The sequence below is a fragment of the Haliotis rufescens genome, unplaced genomic scaffold, assembly GCF_023055435.1.
Source record: "Haliotis rufescens isolate VD_foot unplaced genomic scaffold, xgHalRufe1.0.p SCAF_2, whole genome shotgun sequence".
Classification (NCBI taxonomy): Eukaryota; Metazoa; Mollusca; class Gastropoda; order Lepetellida; family Haliotidae; genus Haliotis; species Haliotis rufescens.
The window spans coordinates 22,286,311-22,311,029 of record NW_025963890.1 but is presented as its reverse complement, the minus strand read 5'-3'; the positions used below and the strand labels follow the sequence as shown (position 1 = coordinate 22,311,029).

Here is a 24,719-nt window from a genome sequence, read left to right as displayed (position 1 = left end):
TTGTATGAAGAAATACTTTCTACAATAGTATCTTGACATGAAATATGTGTACTGCATTGGCTTTTCTCGGCATATTGCTTCCATGGAAGGAAACAGCACTCACACATTACCGGTACCCATCATGTGTATCCACAGGTGATCTTATTCATTTCCAAGGAATAAAATGGACAAAACTGTAGAGCAAGATTATAGGAGTGAGTGAGGCTTGCTGCAAGGAGATGGCAAGTGCATGTGGGTGAACTCAGTGAATGGTATTGACAACAATATCGATACTTGGAACCTGATCAACTATGTGATGCTAACCCTCCATTTTATCCTCTTCAACCCAAGTGATTACACACCTTTATCACACTATATACCTGCTCAGGGACTCTTCTTCTTCGGTCCTAATTTGTTTGATTAGCTCAGGAAAACATAACTAACATTAAAAATATCTTTGAAACTTGTCTTAGAAAGATGAAGATAACTTCACTTGAAGTCTTTTTCTAATGGTAATAGTATTCAAATGATCCCATGTTTGACCAGTGTGCACAGTGCATGGTGATGCATGGGTTCAAGAATATACATTTCAAATAATTGTCAGGGTTTTATTTGTAACTTGTCTGGATATGAAATGAATCTTTATTAAATGAAATTTTCAAAAACATAAAACAAGCCCAAATATCAAATGTTTAATAGCAAAGCTATTTATTTTGGATTGAAATTATCATATGCTTTGAAGTTTACAAAAATCTATTCTACAATCTGATATAAAATGACAGTTTGATAAGAACAGTTTGAAATATATTAAGATTGCATAAGAGTGTGAATTCAACATCAGCCCAAATTTGTATACAAATAAAACCCTTGTGTGAAGGAAATATGACATATTGACTTACTATTGGTCATAGGGAACCACTTGCTCAACCTCCATATATCTTTGCTGAAACATACAAGACCAGAATATACACCAGTGTCAAGTCTCCACTCACTGCTACCGAGTCAGACCCCTGTTATTTAGACATCTGAAAAACAAGCATTCTGCACCATGTTCATGCAAAACAAATAACATGCACATAACAAAGAGATTTGATCAACTGCAATCAATTGTTAGCCTTGACACACCCAAACTGTCTCTGTATCAGTTCTTTTTCCTACCCTCTTACAGATAATATTTTGGCAAACAATTTTGTAAATTCAAGATCTTCTATAAAAAAGGGTCCAGGTAAGGACAAAATTTGTCCAGATTATGTGTTGAAAAATGAACTACTGATAGTTAAGTTTAATATGATCCATAGGGCCACAATATGGGTGAAATTATTTTCAGTCATTCTCACTGAGCATTATTTTTGATAGGCTCATGTGAATTGTTCCATTATTTCTTTCATTGTAGAGCAGGGCATGCTCATCAGTTTTAGGAATTCCTGGTATCATCACTGATTTTCAGTGATACATGTGTACATTCATATAATTTTCATCACTGTTTTGCCTTTTACACCCAGTGGAATCTGTTTTGGTACATAATGAAGACTGATTGTTCTCTGGCATTGATGTCTTATATTTGCACAGTGGTCCATAGAAAAGTGATGTCATATCAGTACATTATTGCAAATAATTGATAATGACTTCACAGACAACTTAATGTGATGTTCTAACAATATATTGACTGTGGTGATACCTCCACTTGAGATCTGGAATCCACCTTTTTACCAATTCTTAGAAAAAAGGACTATGGGTGATTTATTAGAATAACAGATTGTCTGTCCATTGTGCAGTAATGTTGAAATCCCTTGTCAAGCCTCAGGACTTACCCACTTAATTGACTATTTGGGACAGATGATCTAGAATTCATCATAGCTCATGGGGCATGCTCAAAATTTGCAAACATGTTATACACAGTTAAACCATGTCAAGGTCTCAAGATTTCAGTTTCAATGGCATTTCAATGAAGACAGTAAATGTTATTGCAAAGTTTATACCAGCAATAGGGAACAGATGTGGGGTAGGTAGATAGAATTTATTTCAACAATGGCAATGTGTAATGTGGGTAGCCATATTGTTGATGGAAAGCATATGGTTGACATCAGCTGACTTACATTTTGAACCTGAAAAGTCACAAAGGGACATTTATGGAAATGCCAGATTAATTCTGAGTTTTCTTAGAACAGGTTTTGACTACACACAACAGCGTTAAAAGAACACATTCTCAAAATTAGATTGTGCAAACATATGAAAATCACACACGTGAAAGATCATTAAATGAAAATGAAATAAGTTGGATTAAACATGTTTGTGAAATATGCTGGTTAGCATTGACTGAAGTGCTCTCCCTTGCTGGACTTTGTCAGAGTTATCTCCCTTTTAAACACATGCTCAAAGAAGGATTTTGATCACCAGAATAATTTCATTTGCGATGGTGTATATGAACAATCCACTAATGTCATAAACTCTTGATGATCTTACATTAAGTTTCATGAATAGTGAATAAATTTTAAAATTATCTGGTCACAGTAATTGATTGATCTTATTCCTCCATCAGTACTTGTGACAAAACTTCAAAAGATATTTTGATGAGACAGACGCCTTTTGCCCTATGATATATGTTTAAGTAACTCTATCATTCTTGACCTTTTACTGTTTTTAAATTATTATACATATACATTCCACACTGATACTATTATAATGTGTATACCGTAGAGATATACAGTAGAGATTAAGTAGAGATTATAAGTAGTAGTATAAGTAGACATTTCGTTTGAATACGGGAAGGGTTTTGTCCCTTACATTTGAATAATGGACCCACAGTAACATTTTCAATATGGCCATGTCTAAAAACAAATAAGACTTTGATGAGGAATAACTTCAATAATTTTGCTGTAATTCTATTCAAAGAGATTTTAACTTATAAATCCAATAGTTTCTGATATATTGAAATATTCAAGGCAGTACACTAGATTCGCCAAAACTCAAAATATATTCTATAACGCAAAATATGCAAAGAATTTTCACAAATGTTCCTACACATACAACATTTATCATCTGATAAGAACAATGTGAGTAACTGTACATAAAAACATAACTGGAATAATCCAAGATAAGTTCAAGTTTCATGGTGTCTGAAGACAGTGTGCCAACATCTTTTGAGTCCTTCTTTGGACATGTCTCTTGTCATTATTTTCAGGTTTTTCAGCTGATACATAATTATTATTTGCTCATCTCAGGAAGATATATTACTAGATTCTGGATTTTGAGAACTGCCTAATGTCATTGACTGAGAAGATATATATAAAAATTAATGTATCCAAATTGATGGCAACCATGGTAACAGATGTCAGCATTGACACAAACCACAAAAAACATCATCTGTAAAAATAACTACATTGCGTTCAGTGTATGCCAAGATTTATATGCGTCCAAATACAAACAGTTTTCTTTTATTTCATTTGATTATTTACAGACTGCGGTCATATAGCTGAAATATTGCTGAGTGCGGCGTTAAACAACAAACAAACAAAACATCCTGTAAAGGTATTAGTAAATTGACAGTGTGTTATGCTAGGGGTGAATCTAAAGTGAATAAGGTGCACTTCTAACTGTCACACGCCGGATTTGACCAACATATTTTACAAACTACAGGTGTCATACATGATGCAGTTCCCTTTCATACTATCTTCTATTTGGTGTCCACACAACTGTTTACGAGATTTTGGATGTTTGAATACTAATGTGAGAGAGTGAGTTTCAATGCAGATTCAAAAGTATTTCAGTCAATGTGGGAAGAAATCCCATAATAATGCAGGTTTTGTGTGAGCACAATTTACATGGTGCAGACATATCAGGGGTCATAATCAGGTCAAATCTAAGATTCAAATCCAAAATCCTGGCATAACCAAGGGAGGCAATTCTGCACTTTAAATCGTGATGTATTCATCATGTGCCACACTCTTGAATACTAAATAGACTGATCTGGTTTAAAAAGAACAAGATATATCTAAGGTGAGCAATTAAAACCTAAAAGAAATCTCTTTTCTCCTTTCAGTTGTGTATGAAAATTAGAAAATTTATAAGTGTTTATGAAAATATTTTGAGACAATTTAGTGTAAGTGCAGTCCAGTGCAGTGAAGTGCAGATATTATGATCATCATAATGACACACTTGATGATGAATATAATCTGTAGTGACAAACTTCCGAAAGAAATGTGCACTGCTTGCATGTATGACTGCCCTGTTGTTATCCCACTTACCTGGGGTTGCTGTACCACCTGGGGTTGCTGTATGATCTGTGGGGGTGCGGCGGCCTGCTGGATGATCTGCGGGGGTGGGGGTGGTGCCTGAGCGATGATCACTTTGGTTGGATTCTCCACAACTTCATGATGGTGCTGGTGACAGTGCAGATAATGCTCCTGACGGATGCGCTCGATCTCGCGTTGAAGCTCGTACATTCTGCGCAGGTGTTCTTGCTGCAATCGACGGATCTCTCGCTCGAGCTCATCTGGAGAACATCAGGAAATATTAATGGCTTCACTTTGTATTGTGTTGGCCTTTTCCACTTGGATGGAAAGTTATTCCTAAGGACAACTTACAGTGGCCACATGTATTACGATCAATCTCAATAATTTTCCTCTTTGTCCAAGAAGTCTTGCTGATTTAATTGTATATTTCCTTATTTGCTTCATGATGCATGGGAAACCAGTCATACCAGTGATTGATATTAAGAGCAACGTCCCCCTCTGGCAAGGTTTTATGACACGCAAATAAATCATGTCACCAAGCTAGACCATCGGATCCAATCAGTGGCCTCTTACGACCAGCAGAGTTGCTCAGGACAATATGACCAATATAACCCCAATTGGATTCATGGGTAAGACTGGTTCCAAGCACCATATGTAACAAGCAACAGTTGATGAAAGTGGATCAGGTGATCAGGCTTGGTGACTTGGTGTTGATTATGGCTCATGTTTTCAGTGACTGGTTTATCAGTATAATGCACTATTGATGGCATCTAGGTTGCCATGCTTTCCAAGCATTCAGTGGAATGTCTAACCATTAACTTGTAGCTTGTTAGTGTGCCTCAGTTTTCATTCCAATAGTTTGTAATTCTGAGTTCTGATTAAAAAGCAGTGTTGTGCACTGTTACTTTCAGAACCTTAAATTCCACAACTGATACAACTAGACCAAGGAATTATTTTCTGAAATTTTGATTTTTTTTCGTCATCATGTTTACTTTCTATTCCAAGCTTCTATTTTGAATTGTCGTGAGATACCAAATTTGGTAGACATCACTAACATGGCTAGTAATTTCAAACTGATAACCCGTTTCCTTTCACAAACAAAAATATCAATGCAAAACCTGCATAGATTGTTTGTAGATATTTGTAGACAAGTTCCCTCCCACGAAGACCCTTGATAAGTGTCATAATACTATCTTCCAGTAAGGAAGAGTATTAGAAGTGATAACTATGTATACACCATTCAAAGCCTGTTTGATTAACATGCCTTTGTTGCCACCAACACAAAGGCACATCAAGGTTGATATGTAACTGGATATCTGACCGACAGTAAATCAACGTTGAACTGTCAACTGGATATACACAAGGGCTAGGAAAAAGTGGTTTCGAGGCTTACTTGTGGTATGAATATTTCAAAGGTGTTTGAAATTTGCATGATATTTTAGTACCTTTATTTATGCATACAAAAATATCCATTCAATTAGATCCGGACTTGTGGACTCAAATATGTTGTTGGTGGTTGGAAATGAAATATTGACTTTGAGCAGAGACCATATTCTGATATATGGTCATTGACATAACCTAGAATATCAGAACATTTTTTTAAAACATAGTGATTCTCTCCATATGTGTTTTGATTAGCACTACTGTCTTTTTTACATATTTTTCAAAAATATATTTTTGTCTTATTTTGGAATTGGTTGGTTGGTTTGTTTGTTGTTTTACGCCACACTCAGCAATATTCCAGCTATATGAAGGCGGTCTGTAAATAATCAAGTCTGGACCAGACAATCCATTGATTGATATCATGAACATCGATCCACGCAATTGTGATCGATGACATGCTTCAACCAAGTCAGCGAGGCTGTGGAATTTGAGTTAATCTTGTTTTATGCTGTAGTCAGCAATATTCAAGATATATCTTGTTGGCCTGTAAATTTGACACATTGGAAATCCAATGGTTGACAGCAAGAGCAGCAATCCACTCCAGCCATACACAGTAACCAAGTGATATTCATTGGCCAGCTCTGATAACCAGCATTTTGGTAATGGGGACCTATTCTATCCTGACATTGTTTAGTAGAAAGCTAACCATGATAGGTATGACATTGTTTCTGGCTTAGTAACAAAACCTTATGCAACACAGTTTGTCAATAGCTGATATGCAGAAAGCCATGGAAGTCGAACTCAGCTATCTGTGTGAGAAACACACAAAACAGAGCCACTAATGGGACGTAATCCGCCAAAACTTTTTGGGTGTGCATCTTCCCAAGGCAAGAGGGTTAGCTGATTTTAAAAATCCAGTTTCCACCCTTGCTGAACTAGGCTTGACTAATGAGTCTATCATAGTCCAACCCAAACCCCCTAATGAAATCGATATCCGGTTCATAAACATCAGGGCAACTGCCATGCTGAATTCGTTCAATTACAGTCAGTTAACTCCTTTACCTTGGGGAGATGACTGGTATATATGTCCACTGTAGACATTGTTTTTCAGTACCCAGAGGTTACAGCTGATTTATAAACATATTCAGTTTTCATTAAACTTGACCTTTGATCTCACTGCATGACAAGATCAAAAGAAACTAAATATCATCCTTCATGGCAAATTTCAAAACTTCTTGAAGGTATATTCATTTGCATACAAAATTGGGCAAATAAAAGCTCTCTGGCCAAAATATCAAAATATCATTTAAATAATTTTCTCATAAACGTCATGAGAATATTAAGTTCTTACAGCAAGGAGATGGTATTACCTTGGTCAGAAAGGGTATAGTCACCCCTGGCAACCAGCATAAACAAATCGTATACACCAATCAATTTTGACACCTTTTATAGATCCTTTTAATGATCCTGAAAATACCATAGCCTATCTAAGCCAGACTCACAATTCATAGTAAGGAGACAATGGTAGCTATGGGTGTTCCTCAACAAGATTGTGGAATCTCAAGAGAGTCCTGATAAGTAAATTACCTGTCCTCACCTCAAGAGTGTGAAACTCTGGCTAGCAGTTTGGTGACCTTTCAACATGACTCAAAGGAATAAACTTGTGTTATTCCTCTCACAGTGACTCACATTCACAGAATGTTAGGTATAATACATGTTTGTTGGGTGAGTGCAATAGGTTTAGTGATAAAGCCTGTATGAATAATATTGTTTATGTATGATAAACAAACATTACAGAGAGTTAACAAAGTGATTTTCTGTTTGTGTATTTACAAATAGTGATGATTCAAATTTGGGGGTTAAGTAGAGCACATGTGCATTTTATACCAGAATGTGTATCTGGAGCAAGGCAGAGCACAAGTCCATGTTATATCAGAATGTGTATCTGGAGCAAGGCAGAGCACAAGTCCGTGTTATATCAGAATGTGTATCTGGAGCAAGGCAGAGCACAAGTCCATGTTATATCTGAATGTGTATCTGGAGCAAGGCAGAGAACAAGTCCATGTTATACTAGAATGTTATCTGCAGCAAGGTAGAGCACATGTGCAAGTTATACCAGAATTATTTTGTCTGGAGCAAAGTAGACCATATGTCCATGTTATACCAGAATGTTTGTCTGGAGCAAGGTAGAGCACAAGTCCATGTTATACCAGAATGTGTATCTGGAGCAAGGCACAGCACAAGTCCATGTTATTCCAGAATGTTTGTCTGGAGCAAGGTAGAGCTAAAGTACTCAGTACATAACACATGTCCATGCTACACCAGAACACATGGCGATGCTACACCAGAACACATGGCCATGCTACACCAGAACACATGGCCAGGCTGTACCATAACACATGTCCAACTATACCAGAACACATTGCCAGGCTATACCAGAACAGTCAATGCTACACCAGAACACATGGCCATGCTACACCAGAACACATGGCCAGGCTGTACCATAACACATGTCCAGACTATACCAGAACACATTGCCAGGCTATACCAGAACAGTCAATGCTACACCAGAACACATGTCCATGCTGTACCATAACACATGTCCATGCTATACTAGAACACATGGCCAGGCTGTACCATAACACATGTCCATGCTACACCAGAACACATGGCCAGGCTGTACCATAACACATGCCCATGCTACACCAGAACACATGGCCAGGCTGTACCATAACACATGGCCAGGCTGTACCATAACACATGTCCATGCTATACCAGAACACATGGCCAGGCTGTCCCATAACACATGTCCATGCTACACCAGAACAGTCCATGCTACACCAGAACACATGGCCAGGCTGTACCATAACACTTGTCCATGCTACACCAGAACACATGGCCAGGCTGTCCCATAACACATGTCCATGCTACACCAGAACAGTCCATGCTACACCAGAACACATGGCCAGGCTGTACCATAACACATGTCCATGCTATACCAGAACACATGGCCAGGCTATACCAGAATGTGTATCTGGAGCCCTTAAGGCACAGCACAAGTCCATGTTATACCAGAATGTGTATCTGGAGCAAGGCACAGCACAAGTCCATGTTATACCAGAATGTTTGTCTGGAGCAAGGCACAGCACAAGTCCATGTTATTCCAGAATGTTTGTCTGGAGCAAGGTAGAGCTCAAGTACTCAGTACGTAACACATGTCCATGCTACACATGTCCATGCTATACCAGAACAACAGTCCATGCGACAGTAGAACACATGTCATTGCTATACCAGAACACGTCCATGCCATACTAGAACACATGTCCATGCTATACCACATGTTCATCTCCAAATGGTAGACTGTCATTGCCACAATTTAATAATGGTCTTGACATGACTTTTGTAAATATATCCACGTCAAGCAGCTCTACTGATATACCAATAATGCATAGACCATCACCAATGCTTTGAATTAATAAGTGTTAGTAAATATTAGAACTGATATCAGCCAAGTAAACAATTTTCTATTTTTCAGAATCATTTTTGAGCACTGAATAAAGCATGTATGAGGCAATGCCAAATAAAAACACATGTAATCACTTTATGATCAAAATATTGGTACAGCATTCTCCTAATTCAAAGCATTGTGAATTTGATATCTGCATTAAGAAATTATTACATAAGCTTAAATTGTGTAAAAATAACTTTATTCCCTATAGATCAGGGTTATATTCAAAAGTAGTGTACATTCATGCTGTCCAATACTCAATCACAAAATGATTTTTTGTACAGGTTCAACTTTTCACAAGCTATGGTAAATATTGCATTGGTTTCATGATATATTTAAGTTGCACGTGCCAAATCCAATTGCCCTAAATCACAATGTATGAAAGTAACACATTTGAGAACATATTTCAATTTCAAAACTTGATATATTTTGAGTTCCTTCAATATTTACCATACTTTTACAATATCAAAGAAATTGTCATTCTATATACATAAGATACTGGTATACATGCATGATGTAAACTAATCTTGTGACAAATCAGTTTTTTTACTATACTGATCAAATATGATATCATAACCAAAGATTGAGTAACATATTCTTACTATTGAAGTTGAGATGTATACATCCAAAAGCTCATACAATGCATATATTCAGTGCTCATGCATGCTAAGTTTGATGAGAGTGAAGGCATACTGTACTATTTTTTCACACAAAAATTACTCAAGTACCAGTATGTTTGCCTTATAAACAAAATCTTAAACAAGAAACAAGGACCTCTTGTTCACATCAACAATAACAATTCACAAGGTGATAATGTCATAAAATTGTTCCAAAACATAATTTACCATATTTTTGCAAATATGTATATGAACAGCAAGTTTGAATTTTGTATACACAGATGTTATTTCAAAGATTGAAAATGTAAAGTTCTCAAAATCTATGAAGACAAGCATATCTAGCACTTGGGTTGCATTCACTAAATACTATAGAAAAGTGTTAAAAACTAATGGCATGATCTGATGAAATACCTCAGAAAAGCTAATGTGAGGCGAGCTTATTTTATATCACAAATATGACCCTGGTTAAAATACTGACTAGCACTAATTAGAGGAGCTTTAAGTTAATGTTAAGAACATCCTCTACAAGCAAGGCTATTCTAATCCATAAACTTCATGACCCTGAAAAAAGATAAACTTGTAACTTGTAAAATTACTTGCATATAAATAATATTCAAACACTGGTATTTTAAAACATGTACCAAATCATTTAGAACCACAACTAGTTAAAGATGTGATAAATATTTCAGGGTGTCGTTGTTCAAAACAACCTTAGCGCTACCACTGTCATAAGTGTATGCTAAGATATTAGATTTACGATCCCCTTTAGAGCTAAGATCGCTTTGTAGAACAGCACCCAGGATTGCAATAGCAGGACTAACACATAGGCTAAAATGTAAATGGATTAACAGCTGATAAACTTTGACATGGAACTTAGTTTCAGTCATTGTTTTATCATGTCTAAGATATCAAATTGGAGTGGCACTATTGAAAGTTTGAACATTTTTCAGCAATTCCTGAATCAAAAGATAATATCTTTTTAGCAAGGGGTTATATGCAGTTTATGTACCCGAAATGCCTGCTCTTTGAGGATGACACACTTTCCTTCTTGGTATACAGATTTCATTCCAGAGAGAAATGTTTATAATTTAAAATAAAATACAGCAATAAAACAACTGTATTTTGTCACATGACATTCTGATATCTGAACAATTCATATAAAAGTAGACATTGTTTCAGTGTGTAAAATAAGCTGTTGACATATCCTGCCACATTTCAGATAGGAACTGTTTTGGGGGAAAAGAATTGTTTTTGTTTTAGTATACATTTATTTTTTCATTTTAATTTGTTTTAGGTTATATATCGGTAATTCAAGAGTCTGGTGTGGCCATGCATATACACGATAACAATGACTAGAAGAAACTACTATCACAGCTTCTGATTCTTGTTACACAGGGAATTCAAAATACAAAAATAAATAAGACTAACATGGCATCGAAGGTGTTGGATTAGAAATAACTCATATATAATGGGGCATATCATCCTATAAATATAATTTTTGTTATATCAGATAAGTTACTGGAATCAGTTACTTGTAAAATCATTTTATTTATTTGAGGTTTATCTAGCTTTAAAGTTTCTTTATTAATCTTGAGCTCAAATGAGATGTTAAACATTTTTCAAACTTTACCTTGGTAAAATATTAATGCAACATAAATCTCAAATTTAGTGCATATCCAACATTTGTAAAAGGTCATAACACATTAAAAACCATTATTACTGTACTATATATAGACAAGCGGTATTTTTCTTAGAGTTTTTGTTCTAAAATAGATCTATCAATATTTTTAAAACCAAAAGATATTTCCAAAGAAATATCGGTTATTTAAAAAGCCTTGAAAACCAGTTACTAGTTTAACAAATGCATACATAATCAAGTTAGCAATAGAATAAATGACTGAATGTCACTAATAGATCATGTACATCTATGCCAGGAGAGATTGTCCTAGGTGTTGAAGTGGCTCATCTACGTCATTAACAGTACTGACAGTAAGGGCAATATCTGGAAGTGAGGGGGCTGTGGCTATGGGTGTACCGGATGGTATAGTCACCTGAAATAAACACATGTCAAGCAGGGTTACACTAGCTACCTCCAGCAGTATAGCCAAACAGATCAGTTGTCAATAGCGCAATATACAACAGCAAACAATGAGGTCAACTTGAAATCCATTCATTTAAAAAAGACAGTAACTCGAAAGTAGAGGTGAAAATTTGTTTTAAATAAAATCTGAAGCATACAACCAGCTTTACATTTCATCAATTCCTCACTGTTTGCCAATAAATCCTAGCTCAGAAATGTTATGTGGTTAGTAAATTAAACTCATGTTATTGATGAATCATATCAAAATATTCTCTAGCTCTGGACATGCTACAAATTAAATAGCGATGCTATTATTAGACAATATACCAATACACATATGAAACTTTAGCATTCAAAAGCATTAATAAAAGAAAGCTAATGAAAGGGTATTCTTGAACTATAACCAAATGTTTTCCAACAAACAGAGATAACCAATGTCAAACCCTGTGACAAATGGTATTACGAGTGACGTGTGACGGCATTATGAGTGACAAGTGACAGCATTACCAGTAAAAGGCAACTTGTGATGTGACAGATCCTAGCTGTGCAATAGGGAAGCATATGTCATGTCATGTCAACTCTGTGACATGTGACATATGGTATAACGAGTGTCAGTTGTGAGTGACAATTGACCTGTGATGTGACAGTGCACAGTGCAACAGGGATGCATATACCATGGCATGTCAACTCTGTGACATGTGACATGTGACATCGTATTACAACTGACATGTTGTGACAGATTCTAGTTGTGCAATAGGGAAACATATATCGTTGCATGTCAACCCTGTGACATGTGACATATTGTATTACGACGGACAGGTATTATGTCACTGATGGTATTATGAGTGACAGGTACCTGTGATGTGACAGATCCTAGTTGTGAAGTAAGGAAGCATATATGGCATGCCAATCCTGTGCCATGTGACAATATGAGTGATGGGTGAAATAAATATGTGAAGGTGCTTAGATTCCATGTGCATCAGCGTTAATATCAATGGGATAGCCTTGGCTGAAGGAGCCACAAGAGATCAAGAAACTGGGAGAAATAAGTTGCAGTGTTGACGTGAATGACAAAACACATATACCGGTACCAATATCTCCCCTGACTGACAGGCAATATGGCCAACATCATGTCAGTATCATTTTTTTTTGTTGGGTTTCTTTTCTGTTTTGTCTCCTTTGTCAGTTTTGGACTTGGACTTGGATTTAGCCTTTTCCTTTCCCTCCTCAGGGGGAGGCTTGTAGGATTTGGATGGAGGCTGGAAGCTGTCTCGGCCTCTATAGTATGTTGGGTTCGATTCATAAAAGGCAGCCCAAGATGAGTGAGACTCAGCCCTGGATTTGGCTCGTGACTTTGCTCGTTCGTCCAAGTAATCCTGTTCTTGTTGGCTCATGTCAGTCATGAAACGAACAGTTCTCTGATTGGACTCTATATGTGCATCAGTCATCTTCTTCATCATCTCATTGTGCTGTTGCTTTGCCTTTTCCTTCTCCTCAGCTTTCCTCTCAGCCTCTTCTGCCTCCGCTGCCACCTCGGCTTGTTGCCGAGCATACTTCTCCCTGAGCTGATGCAGTGATACAGCTGCTGACTGTAGTCGACCAGCTAGGTTGGGATCAGTGGCCATGGGGTCAGAAGCTTGATCAGCAGCTGTGCGGGGAATGATAGGAGGCTGGAACACCGGCCGGCCAGAGGCTGGAGTGCTACCTGTCTGGCCATCTGCTGATCTGTTGCTGAACCGGGAGATGGCCTGCAGAGCAGTACCTGCTGCATAGAATCTGGCAGCTAGCTGAGGATTGGTTTGGAAAGGATCTCCAGATTTGGCATCTTTTTTCTTTTCTTCTTCTTTTGATTTGTCATTCTTTCTGAAACTGAAGTTAAACCGTTTACCTTTTGGCTTGTTTTCTTTGTTCTCATCTGAGTTAGTCTTACGGTCTCTGTCCACAGGAATCACTCTTACAGAGGAGTTAGCATTCTGGTAGACAGTTGAGTAGGAGTTAGGCTTATCCAAAGGGATATGTTCTCCTCGATACACCAATGTTGGGTTACCAACAGATGAAGGTGTGTGAGACCATGACTGTGAGATGTAGCGATTTGACAGAGGATAACTCTCCATGTATCCACTTGATGACAAGGGGTACCTGTCAATGTTGTGACTTGACAAGGGGTACCTGTCAATGTTGTGACTTGTTGACAAGGGGTACCTGTCAATGTTGTGAATTGTTGACAAGGGGTACCTGTCAATGTTGTGACTTGTTGACAAGGATTTACTGTCCAAGTAGCGACTTGTTAACAAAGGGTTGCTGTCCAAATAGCGACTTGTTGACAAGGGGCTACTGTCCCGGTACCGACTTGTTGAAAGAGTGGTTTGAAAGTCGCTCCGAGACCTGGGGAGTTGGTAGACTTTAGTGTACCGACTTTCTGACGGAATACTGCTGGTGAGTGCACCACTTGAGTAGCTACTTCTACCAGTAGTGAGTGGTAACAGATTCTGGTATCTGTAGTTTGGTGTGTAGGCAAAGGTTTTAGTGAAACCATTATGAGGACTTTGATAGGTGAAGTGCTGACTGCCAGATAACACAGGCCCAGCAGAGCTCCAGAAAGGCCTCCCATTGACAGAATATGACCTGCTGGTTGTGTTGCCATCTCTTGGGGTGTGTTGTGTGTAGACGGTATTCACACGCCCATCTGTACTCCTGAAACTATGAATCGCCTGTGGGATCACCGGACCAGCATCATCAACTTCTTGACTGGAATACACCTTCATCACTCGCTCCCCCGGCTGGAACCCAGACACCACGTTCTCAACCATACCTCTCTGCTTAGGCTTTTTCCAGATTCGAGGATAAACAGAGAAGGGCAAGATAATCTTTGGCTTCTCTGGTTCCTCTTCTTCAACAGTTGTGGTTGTCTTTTTGGAAAACCTCATCATTGTCCTGAGTGGACTTCTGTATGTGCTGATGCGACTAATTGGGTAATAATCATCATCATAGTCATGGTAAAGAGGCGACAGGGAAGAATACCCATAGATAGAACCGAAAGGAAAGCTAGCACCTAAACCGTACAGCCCTAAAGAAGTGTGAGGCCTACGTGAGCTGAAAGAAGTCATAGATCTAAATGCATCATCATCATCACTGTTGTTGAGCATGGAAAGGTATCTCGTGGACACAGATGGTTGTCGGACAAAGCTGCGCAGTCTGCTCCACAGATAGGTGCTCCTACCTTCACGATCATCCTTGCGGCGGTTGCGTGCCAGCATGTTCTGCTCCTGCAACAGCATCAACTCCCTCTGCATCCTCTCATTCTCCATCTCCAGGGCCATCATGCTGTGCATGTACTCATTGCTGGTCTTCTTTTCTGGAAGCAATGAAGACAAATAAACTTAGCATTGTGCTCTCTCTTTGGCAGTACTTTATAAACAAGTCATATGATTTAATTGTTGCAGAATAACTCATGACTCAAAGACAAATTTAAGAAATTATTTATAAGAAATGGCTGAAACTTATTAAAAAAGATGTAACTATAACTCCATCTTACTATCCTACCTTTGACAACCTTTGTTTGTTTGGGAGCATTGCGTAGCTGATCTTCTATAGCCTGAGCCTCTGCCAACATCTGAGCCAGCTGAGCCAAGACCTCAGGATCTTGGCCACCATTCTGGATGTATGCCTGTCTGATTGCACTGGAACAACAGACATGTCCTTCAGAATCACAACACTTACATCAAGGGCACATAGAGCAATGGTGGGATGAAGATGAGGTGAGAATGTAGATGTGAACATGATATTGTTAAGGATGTAAGCTGGGTATCAAAACAGATGTATGAGTCAGGTTGTATGATATGGTCACAGAGTGGATTGACATGGATTGGGATCGAAGTAGATGATGACACAGATTTACAGTTAAAACATTGCAGCATACCTGATTTCCGCCACCAAGGAACTGCCATAGTAGATAGGGTATGTGAAAGGCTGCTTCTGTTTCTGCTCGTACCTTTCTTCAGCTCTGAAGCAAAGATTGAAAAAACATTAAGCATGATAAGCAAAGTATATCATGAGCTATTTTAAGTCCATAGAAACATTTATCATATCAGTGTCCGTAATCAGTCATTACTTTATAGATGTAGGTATCTACACTTCCATCACATTCCAAGAATTTGGATTATCAAGGACAATTTGTCTTTAGGCTGAAAGAGTTTCAGATATCTGGATGATGAAACACTGAATTATGACTCTTTCCATCCCTAGAACACCAACACATGACAAATGCAAGAAGAACTTCAATTAAATTGTGAAGTGGAAAAGTCAACACAAAACAAAGAGAACTAAGCAGAAAAAAAGAAGGAACAACGAACATGGAAAGATAGCTAAACAATGATTGCCATCAATAATAAGGAGCAATAATGACAATAACTGTCTGAATTGTCAATCTCACATTCTGTGTATTTGATTGTCTCTGTAACCCTTGAATCCAGGTTGAAACTGTCCTGCCATATTCCTTCCCTTGCACATCACACATTCATTACCATAACTGGTCACATCATGGGGAACGCCACTCTGCCCTCTTTGATTAAAAGCCGTCAAACATTCCCTCCATCCTAACGCTGGCACAAATGGCTGTTTCTGGTCACCGTGTGGGTGTGACATTTGGGCAGCTTCTGGATGTGTCATTCCCTGGACTGAACCAGGATGTGTCTTTTGCCTCGTATTTGACCCAGGGAGAGAAACAGTCCAAGTGTTCATATCTGATTCATGCTGATTGGCTACGTTTGTGATACATTTCAGTGAATCAGTTTCCTCTGTTCCAGATGCTTTTTCTTGCAAGGATGAGGACATGTCAGATGACGGCTCTTTCTCGATCCAGAATTCTCGAGATGGCTGTACACCTACCTCAACTCTGGACAGAATCTTTTCATACTTCTCATCTCTTTCCTTTCTCATCATCTTATAAAATCTATCTAGCAAGTCTGACGTAAGTTTCTCATTGCGGGACAACATGTTTATGTCGCTGTAAGAGACAGTATGCTGAAGAGAATACAGTGAAACCTCATCTATCTGGACTGTCTCGTTCTCATTGAAATAACCATGACTAACCATGTTAACAGATAATATCCTTTGATTTAACGTTGAGGTTCCCTACAGAAATTGTCTGGAAAGATTTTTTCCTTAACTAACGGGGTCCGGATAAACAAGGTTTCACTGTAGATGCTTACAGAATGAGGAAGTGAGATATGAAGGATAGGATCATTGTGTTCACTGTACCCAAGTCTGAAGAAACTTACATTTATCAAGTGACCCTTGATCTGGGTAGAGAAAATAGGTCTTCAGCAACCTATGCTTGCCATAAGAGGCAACTATGCTTGTTGTAAGAGGAGACCAACGGGATCAGGTGGTCAGGCTCGCTGACTTGGTTGATGCATGTCATTATATCCCAATTGTGTAGATCGATGCTCATGATGTCAATCACTGGATTGTCTGGTCCAGACTTGATTATTTATAGACCGCCATCATATAGCTGGAATATTGCTGAGTGCGGCATTAAACAACAAACAAACAACATTTATCAAGTTATCAGCTGACAGTGTTAGGAAAGAGAAAGTGTATAAGAGTGACAGCTCCTCAAACTGCCTGATGGTACATACATGATGTTGATGGGCTGCCTGGCTTCAGCAAGTTGTCTGCGCAGCTCTTCGAGCAATCTCTGGTTGCGTAGCTCCTGTTCCCTAAGTTCATCCAGCAGTGAGTTTGATGGGTCTTCTTCTCTCACTGGTTTCCGTCCAAGCTCTTCTAATCGACGCCGGATTTCTGTAGGTATTGAAAGAAACAGTTTTCTACAATGCTTGGGATGGGTAATGCCAGTTTAAATTTCATTTAATATTTTGAGATACATGGAAACTATTCTGCGACATATATTTGAAACCTAATTGTGTATAGTTTAGCTGGTTGATGCTGTTGTGTTCTTCTTTTGTGCCTTGTTGTAGTCAACATTCAACAGGAGAAATTGGAACACATTTATATTACTACAACTGTACCAGCAAGCATTCCTTTCTTTAACTACTAAGGTTAAAGTAAGGATTTCATGTTGAATAGACCCTCATAATTAATTTAACTGTTGGATATTTTTTGTCACAAATTGAGTGGTAAATACTGCAAAAGTACGAGCTTAAGCTTGACTTGTACTAATATTGACATCTGTATATTAATCAATTTCTTTGAGATTTTAAGATCTGCATCAATGCTCATAGTAAAATAAAAATGGTATTGATGAGTAACAGTACATCAATATATCATTCCACAACAAACTCCAGTGTGACTTTTAAATCTTGCCATGTTCCCAGGGTCACAGTAGGGAGATGGTCAATTAAAGTTACATCTGTAACTGGCCTCCTCATCGGCATTTTAACCACCTTCCAACTAGCATCTGGTGCTACATCAAACAGTTACTGGAACCACTATATAAATATTCCAGCTGATCAGTACCCACCCTCCCTCTGTCTCTCAAGGTCCTTGTTACGTCCCTGCAGCATCTCCATCTGACGGCCATGGCTTGCTGCTAGTTGAGCCAGCTCTGGGTCAGGGTTCCGCCTCGGGATGTCACCCTACATAAAACAAAGTTCGAAGTTAAGCATGAAAGTCGAAGTGTCCTTGTCATAACACTAACCTCAAACTCTAAAGATTTGGAGGTTCCTCCATATAAATACTGCAGCATTAAACTGGAGTTCCCACTTCATTTCGAACACAGCACACACATATTTCACTGAGAGACTGAGGTATAGTAACCATTAAACCATGAAGGTAGAGTGAGTGAGTGAGTATGGTTTCACGCGCCTTTAGCAATATTCCAGCAATATCACGGTGGCGGGGGACACCAGAAATGGGCTTCACACATTGTACCCATGTGGGGAATCGAACACGGGACTTCGGCATGACGTGCGAACGCTTTAACCACCGCCCCCCCCCCCTTGAAGGTAAAAAAAAGCTGGATATAACATTTCTTTGAAATCAAATAACCAGCAGCTTTAGACACCACGAAGTAATCCCAACTAGTACAACAATTAATTTATCTGTTTAAAAACTATGACTATATTTTGGAGCAACCTATTAATTCTAGTGGCAAAGTTGGCAATATCAGTCTTGTCAAACTGTGCAGTAACATAACATCTATTATATGAAAGTTAAATGTGCACTGATAAAAAAGAAAAAAAGAGAGAAAAAATTGAAAGCAACATTTGTGCTTGCTTATTAATACCCATAGTCAAATTCAGGAATAACTTACACAGACTTAGTTAAAAGTGGACTTTCAGGCATAGAAAATGCCAAGGGTGCTTTTCAAATACCCGGTATCATTACTGGTATATTACAAGGTGATTTACACAATTTACAAGTCTACTTAAGTCTCATATCAAATGGACATAACAGTATTGGCATGTGCAAGATACACGTGATCAAAAATTTTAAAAAAGCATATCTATGTCACACAAAACACCATTCAAACAAATCTGTGATCAACAAAATATATTTATATAACACAAAACATGAAACCCAAATCACACAGGTTAACTTAAGCACACGTGCACATATGTATTTATGTATGTATGTATGTATCATCATGAGAAATAAGTATGAGTCAGGGTAAGATAAAATTAACACACTTTGAGTGAACACAATTAGTAAGTGTTGCAGATGATTCACAAGTCAAGAGAGATGCCTAGCAGCATCAGTTGTTATTGTTAATAGGAAAGCTAACTGTAGTCAACTGCATACAATCCCCGTGTTCGCTGCACTGGCTCCATTTCTAAGCAGTCTGCGACTTTGGCCACTAGCCGTTAGCCTGAATCTAGTAAAATTCTGTTCGTTCTTGTAAGATCGATGACTAAACCCCATGCTAAGAGCCAAGTCGGCTAGTAAACTCAAAAGTATTTGGCAGAGTCTGTCAGTGTGGTGCCTGTTTAACTCTATACACCACTGATATTTTGAGATTCAAAGCCATGTCAGTTAAGCAAATCAAATAACCATAAATTTAAGTGAGAAACTTGTCAAGCTAGTGCTGGAAACAGTAAGGCCAGACTTTTCCTCTTGGTTTACATATTATTTTGTAAATAATCTTGGTCGGCAGTTGGGAAACAAATACAAAAGACATTTCACATTTCATTTTTGATCTCCAAGAAGACATTGCAATGTATTGATTGCCATATGTAAAGTGTTTACTAAGCCAGTCTCATTGGTCCTACTGTATAGCATAGAATTGTCTCAATTTTATACAGTGAAATTTTCCAATTTGACTTTGTACCCATTTTTATTTTTTTAGAGTTGTGGATCTGTAAACCAATTTTCATTAAAAGTAGCACCTAAAGATTAGGAATAAAAATAAAACAACAGTGACAAACAAGAACTGTGTAACAGGCTGTGACAAAACATGCACTGTGATCAAGTGCCTCCATGGTGCATCTGGCCACTCCAGCTGGCTGCACAGCATCAGGGACTTACTTCATCAGGGAGGTGTATGCTCATGCTAGAGTCACTGTTCATGGAAAAAGTACTGTGTCTGCCGGTGGGGTATGAATGTTCTCGTTCTCGGAGTCTCTCATACTGAAATACAATGGAACACATGCTGAACAATCATTGTGGAACATGAAAATGTCATCACATGCATTGTTTGATAATATTCCCTTTATTTAATCCACTCATAACAGCTGATATTTATCATCTGATCATGTTGACTCATGCATTCAAATCTCACCATGTTGACTGTATTTAATGTATTGATAACACGGTTGAATAAATAAGGACTGGAATAGACAGCTGTGATGACAAAAAAACTAGCACATATGAGTCATGCTGGGGATACTTTTTTAAAAAACACAATGAAATACTCTAAAATGAATAACAAAGTTCAGGTGACATTAGCAAAACATTTTAATGGTGATAAGACAAAAAAAAAAGACACTAGCAGTTTGTGACTTTAGCCATTAGTCTGAAGCCCATGTCCAGTAAACTTTCTTATGTTCTAGTAGTGAGTATGGTTTAACACGCTTTTAGCAATATTCTAGCAATATCACGGCGGGGGACACCAGAAATGGGATACACACTGTACCCATGTTAAGAATCAAACCCAGGCCTTCTGTGTGATCAGTGAATGCTTTAACTACTAGGCTACCCCACTGCTCCTTATGGTCAAGTAACATCAGCTTGTATAAATACATATACTCACACTTATAGCTACTGAAAATAATGCCAAAAGTCTGGGCTACTATACATGGTAGACTCAAAAGTTTTTTGCACTCATCAATAATAATAAATTGTGATGTAGACTATCATAATTATGAATAAGATTGTATATCATTGTATACTATAACATTACTGGCTGCATTAGAAGTGTCATTTAGCAGCATCACAACACCATGAAATGAAATTCCTTGATATAGTAAGAGATAATCTGTTCAGGTGGGGTACAATCTCAGTTTTCACAAATGCACGATGTTAAATTTGTCATGCATATAGTTGATGGATTTTCTCAATAATAATACATCAAACACCCAGACCAATTAAAGGAGTGGCATTGCACTCATAAACATGATAAACCACTAATTATAGAATCTAGATTAATCTGATATTGCTATAAAAGATCTTTTAGGTTCTACTACACCAAATCAGAACCAGTTTGGACAGTGTGGTTTTCGTAGGGAGCCTTCAGTGCAGATCAAGAGATATCTGCAGGCTGTGATTGGAGGATATTCTGTAAGATGTTTATGTCTTTCAAATGTACATCCATCCAGTTATTAAAACTGACCATGTTTTTCTATATTTAGTACTGTCTTTTTCAACATGATGACTTATGCTGAATGTGACCACAGCTATTTTCAAGTAGGTGACATTTGGTGCGAAACTGGGGGTGGTGTGTTTAGCTTCCTGTACTCGGAAAAGGAGCTGGCTAAGCTAGTCATTTTTTATTTTTTTATTGCTGCTCTAAGGCCAAACTGTGCACACACGTACAGGTAATAGCTGTTGAATGCTTAGTTATTTAAAAAAAAAATATAACGTTACCATAGAAGTCTATGGGAAAACATTTGGTTGTGTGTAACCTTTAAGCTTAAATGTCATGAAAGTCATGTGTATTTTACATAATCTTGCCTGAGTGCGTGACTGAGAGAATTGAAGTTTAATGACACTTTAACGAGTACAATGAACATCTGGTTGAGAAGAGTTTGAAGTAATGATTTAGAACATAGACATCTTCCATTTTGTAAAATTCATGATGATGGGTCTTGTCTTGACTAACCAACGACTATAATGCTAAACCTGTGATTCCAAACAGACATACTGCCCATTAAAAATCTTTTACTGAAATATTTGGGGCTAATTTCCAATATCCCCTTCAGTATTAATGTCTGGACTGAAAAATCTTGTGATTCACCAAGAAACAAATATAATGCAGACATTATTTTAAAGTGAACAGACTTGTTAAAGTTTCATCCATAATAACAGGTATATTTCGGCAACTTCTGTAACAGTGCATTCAACTTTGTAAGTTTATGAAATAATCAAGTGCATACTTACATCGATCTGAAGCTGCCGTACATCTTTATGATGAGATAAATGAAGTCTTCCTTTGTTGTGTTTTCCCACTCCAGCATTAAGTTTACGTTCCGTGTTGTCCAGCTTGTCCAGGAGCACCCGCTCCTCCAGATCCCGGACCTCTCGCATACGAGATCGCCGATCCTTTAGAGCCTGGAGTTCGCTTACCTTTTTGCGGTTAGGCATTTTAGAAAAATTTAATTGCTGCCTTGAAATTAAATTTTTCAGAGATTTGTTAAGTTCTTATGAAAAGTTGCCACGACAAGACTATTATGATCTTGTTGGTTTATACTGCCCCGAAGCCAAGCTGGAGGCATAGGGCTTGACAGTTTTAGGTCTTTCATTTTGGAAAATATGTGAAAATTTCGTAAATTCATATTGCCAAAGGATAAAGATCCTCCCAGGAACAGAATTGACTTCACACAAAATTAGTGATTAAGGTTCAGAGATAAAAGTAAACAAGTCCAAAAATGAAACATAAACTGTCTTGAAATGTCCTTCAAACTTAAACAGAATATTCTCGTAACATTTGGATCAAATCTTCTCAGCCTCTCTCTGACCAGAAGGCGAGCCCTAAATGACTTATCCTTGTGAGGCGTGACTATTGGCAACGGTCATTTCTATCTAAACAACTCCTGTGACAGGTTTGATCAGTCTTCTTGCATAGAGAACCCACAGAGGGTGAAGAATAAATATCAAAGGACACATTATGTGAGCAATCAATTTGACTTGCAATAAAAACCCACTCGCAAATTCATCTTTTATGTTCTAGACAAAAACCACCTCCCCAAACAAATAATACCTGGTCATGTTTTGATTTGTAACCAGGTATTTTCAACACAGCTACCAATTTAAAACTTGAGTCGTCTTTCACAGCCACAACTCTCAATGGTCTGTACAACATGCCATAGAAAAGGCCTGGTATATGTTGACAATGCATAAATAGATAGGCACTTGGCCATGATAGAATAAAAGCTTTCTATGGTCTTGAAGGGTAGGTATAGCTAAGCAGGGAAGGACAATAACATTGGGGATAGACTGCTTGACAACAGCATGCTGATATAGAATGCTAGAGAGTACATAGCAGTAAGGTACAAAACACTGAATAAAACTGACATAGACGATGATCTGGTGAAATGAACATGATCCGTCTTGAAATGCCCTGTGCACATATCAAGAGGAACAGAATTTCTCTTAAATGAAAACAAGAATATACCCTCGTCCTATTGAAATACATACTTTGAATATTTTAGAAGTAAGAATTATTTTATGAATGCATATAAGGATGTGTTGCAATAAGAATATTTTCAACTGACTGCAATATAGTTTTCATCATGTTCATAGGTGTGGGCTTACAAAATGCAAAAGGCAGATAGCAATAACTGTTTCCTTTGTGTTGTAACATATAGTCACATTTCACATGTTTATAGTATAAATCATATTTTAGATTTGTGGTTATACACATGGTAATTTGATAGCAAAGTGTTTTAAAGAATTTACTAGCAGATGGGGAATTTTGTTGGAGAAAAAATATTTTTTGTTCTCCCATATGTACATACATGTACTTATAAATTTTGCTGACACATCATGTAGGCATAATTTCTTAGGCCTTCTACATTAATGAGGTTCCATGCGCCCTTCTGCAATTTGATTTTAACCATTGGTTTTAACGGTTTTGTGGGAAAATCTCAGGGTTTGTGCCCATCATCATTAAAAATAATAAAAAACCATGTACATATATCAACATTTTGAAAATAAATAGTGGTTACAGTGTCCCTTCAATATTCAGCTATTTAGCAACCCATTAGAAGTATGCCAATATGCATTGTTACTATCTTGTAGGACTTAAAGAGAATTTCAGGGTAACACATGATCTACGTAATGGTAGAACGGATAGTCCACAAGGTAATATCCTGCCTGAACTTTACTCGTCTCGGACGAGTAGACTTATGTTAAGTTTGAACCCATAAATTATTTTAAAAAACTATAAATCTATCTGCAGTTAACATATCTTCAAATATCTCCACTATACTTTATTGCATCTTCAGTGAAGTATGACTAAGGATTACTGATAACAAACTGAACTGACTTAGATGTGGAATCCTCATTCAAAGCAACCATTTTGGAATAGTTTGCCTTTTTGTAGTAACAATGCATTGAGCATCAGTTAATATTCCATCAATAAATGAGTGGATATGTTCACAGCAGTCCATTTCTGTGGACTTACACTCATATATGTGACAAAGTATCATATCTCTCATCTTTCCGAGGCAAGGGAGTTAACTGACTGTAAAAGTCGTTTCCACCCTTGGCAAACTACGCTTGAATTCTGGAGTTAAAATATTTGG

The 24,719-nt window shown here is 37.7% G+C and overlaps 1 protein-coding gene across 4 annotated transcripts in view; it reads right to left on the bottom strand.

The window, feature by feature from the left end:
• LOC124111997 overlaps positions 1–24,719 on the bottom strand; it is a 63,447-nt gene that overhangs the window by 33,143 nt on the left and 5,585 nt on the right. For 2 of the 4 annotated variants that reach the window (XM_048399751.1, XM_046471959.2), the window contains 10 exons: positions 22,354–22,539; positions 20,284–20,385; positions 18,281–18,395; positions 17,439–17,601; positions 16,232–16,804; positions 15,719–15,802; positions 15,343–15,479; positions 15,020–15,154; positions 4,224–4,471; positions 879–922 (listed from right to left, as the gene is read on the bottom strand). In XM_048399751.1, coding sequence (XP_048255708.1) covers positions 879–922; positions 4,224–4,471; positions 15,020–15,154; positions 15,343–15,479; positions 15,719–15,802; positions 16,232–16,804; positions 17,439–17,601; positions 18,281–18,395; positions 20,284–20,385; positions 22,354–22,539 — 1,787 coding nt within the window. The remainder of the gene's footprint in view (positions 1–878; positions 923–4,223; positions 4,472–15,019; positions 15,155–15,342; positions 15,480–15,718; positions 15,803–16,231; positions 16,805–17,438; positions 17,602–18,280; positions 18,396–20,283; positions 20,386–22,353; positions 22,540–24,719) is intronic. The other 2 variants (XM_048399753.1, XM_048399752.1) reach the window with 2 other exon arrangements.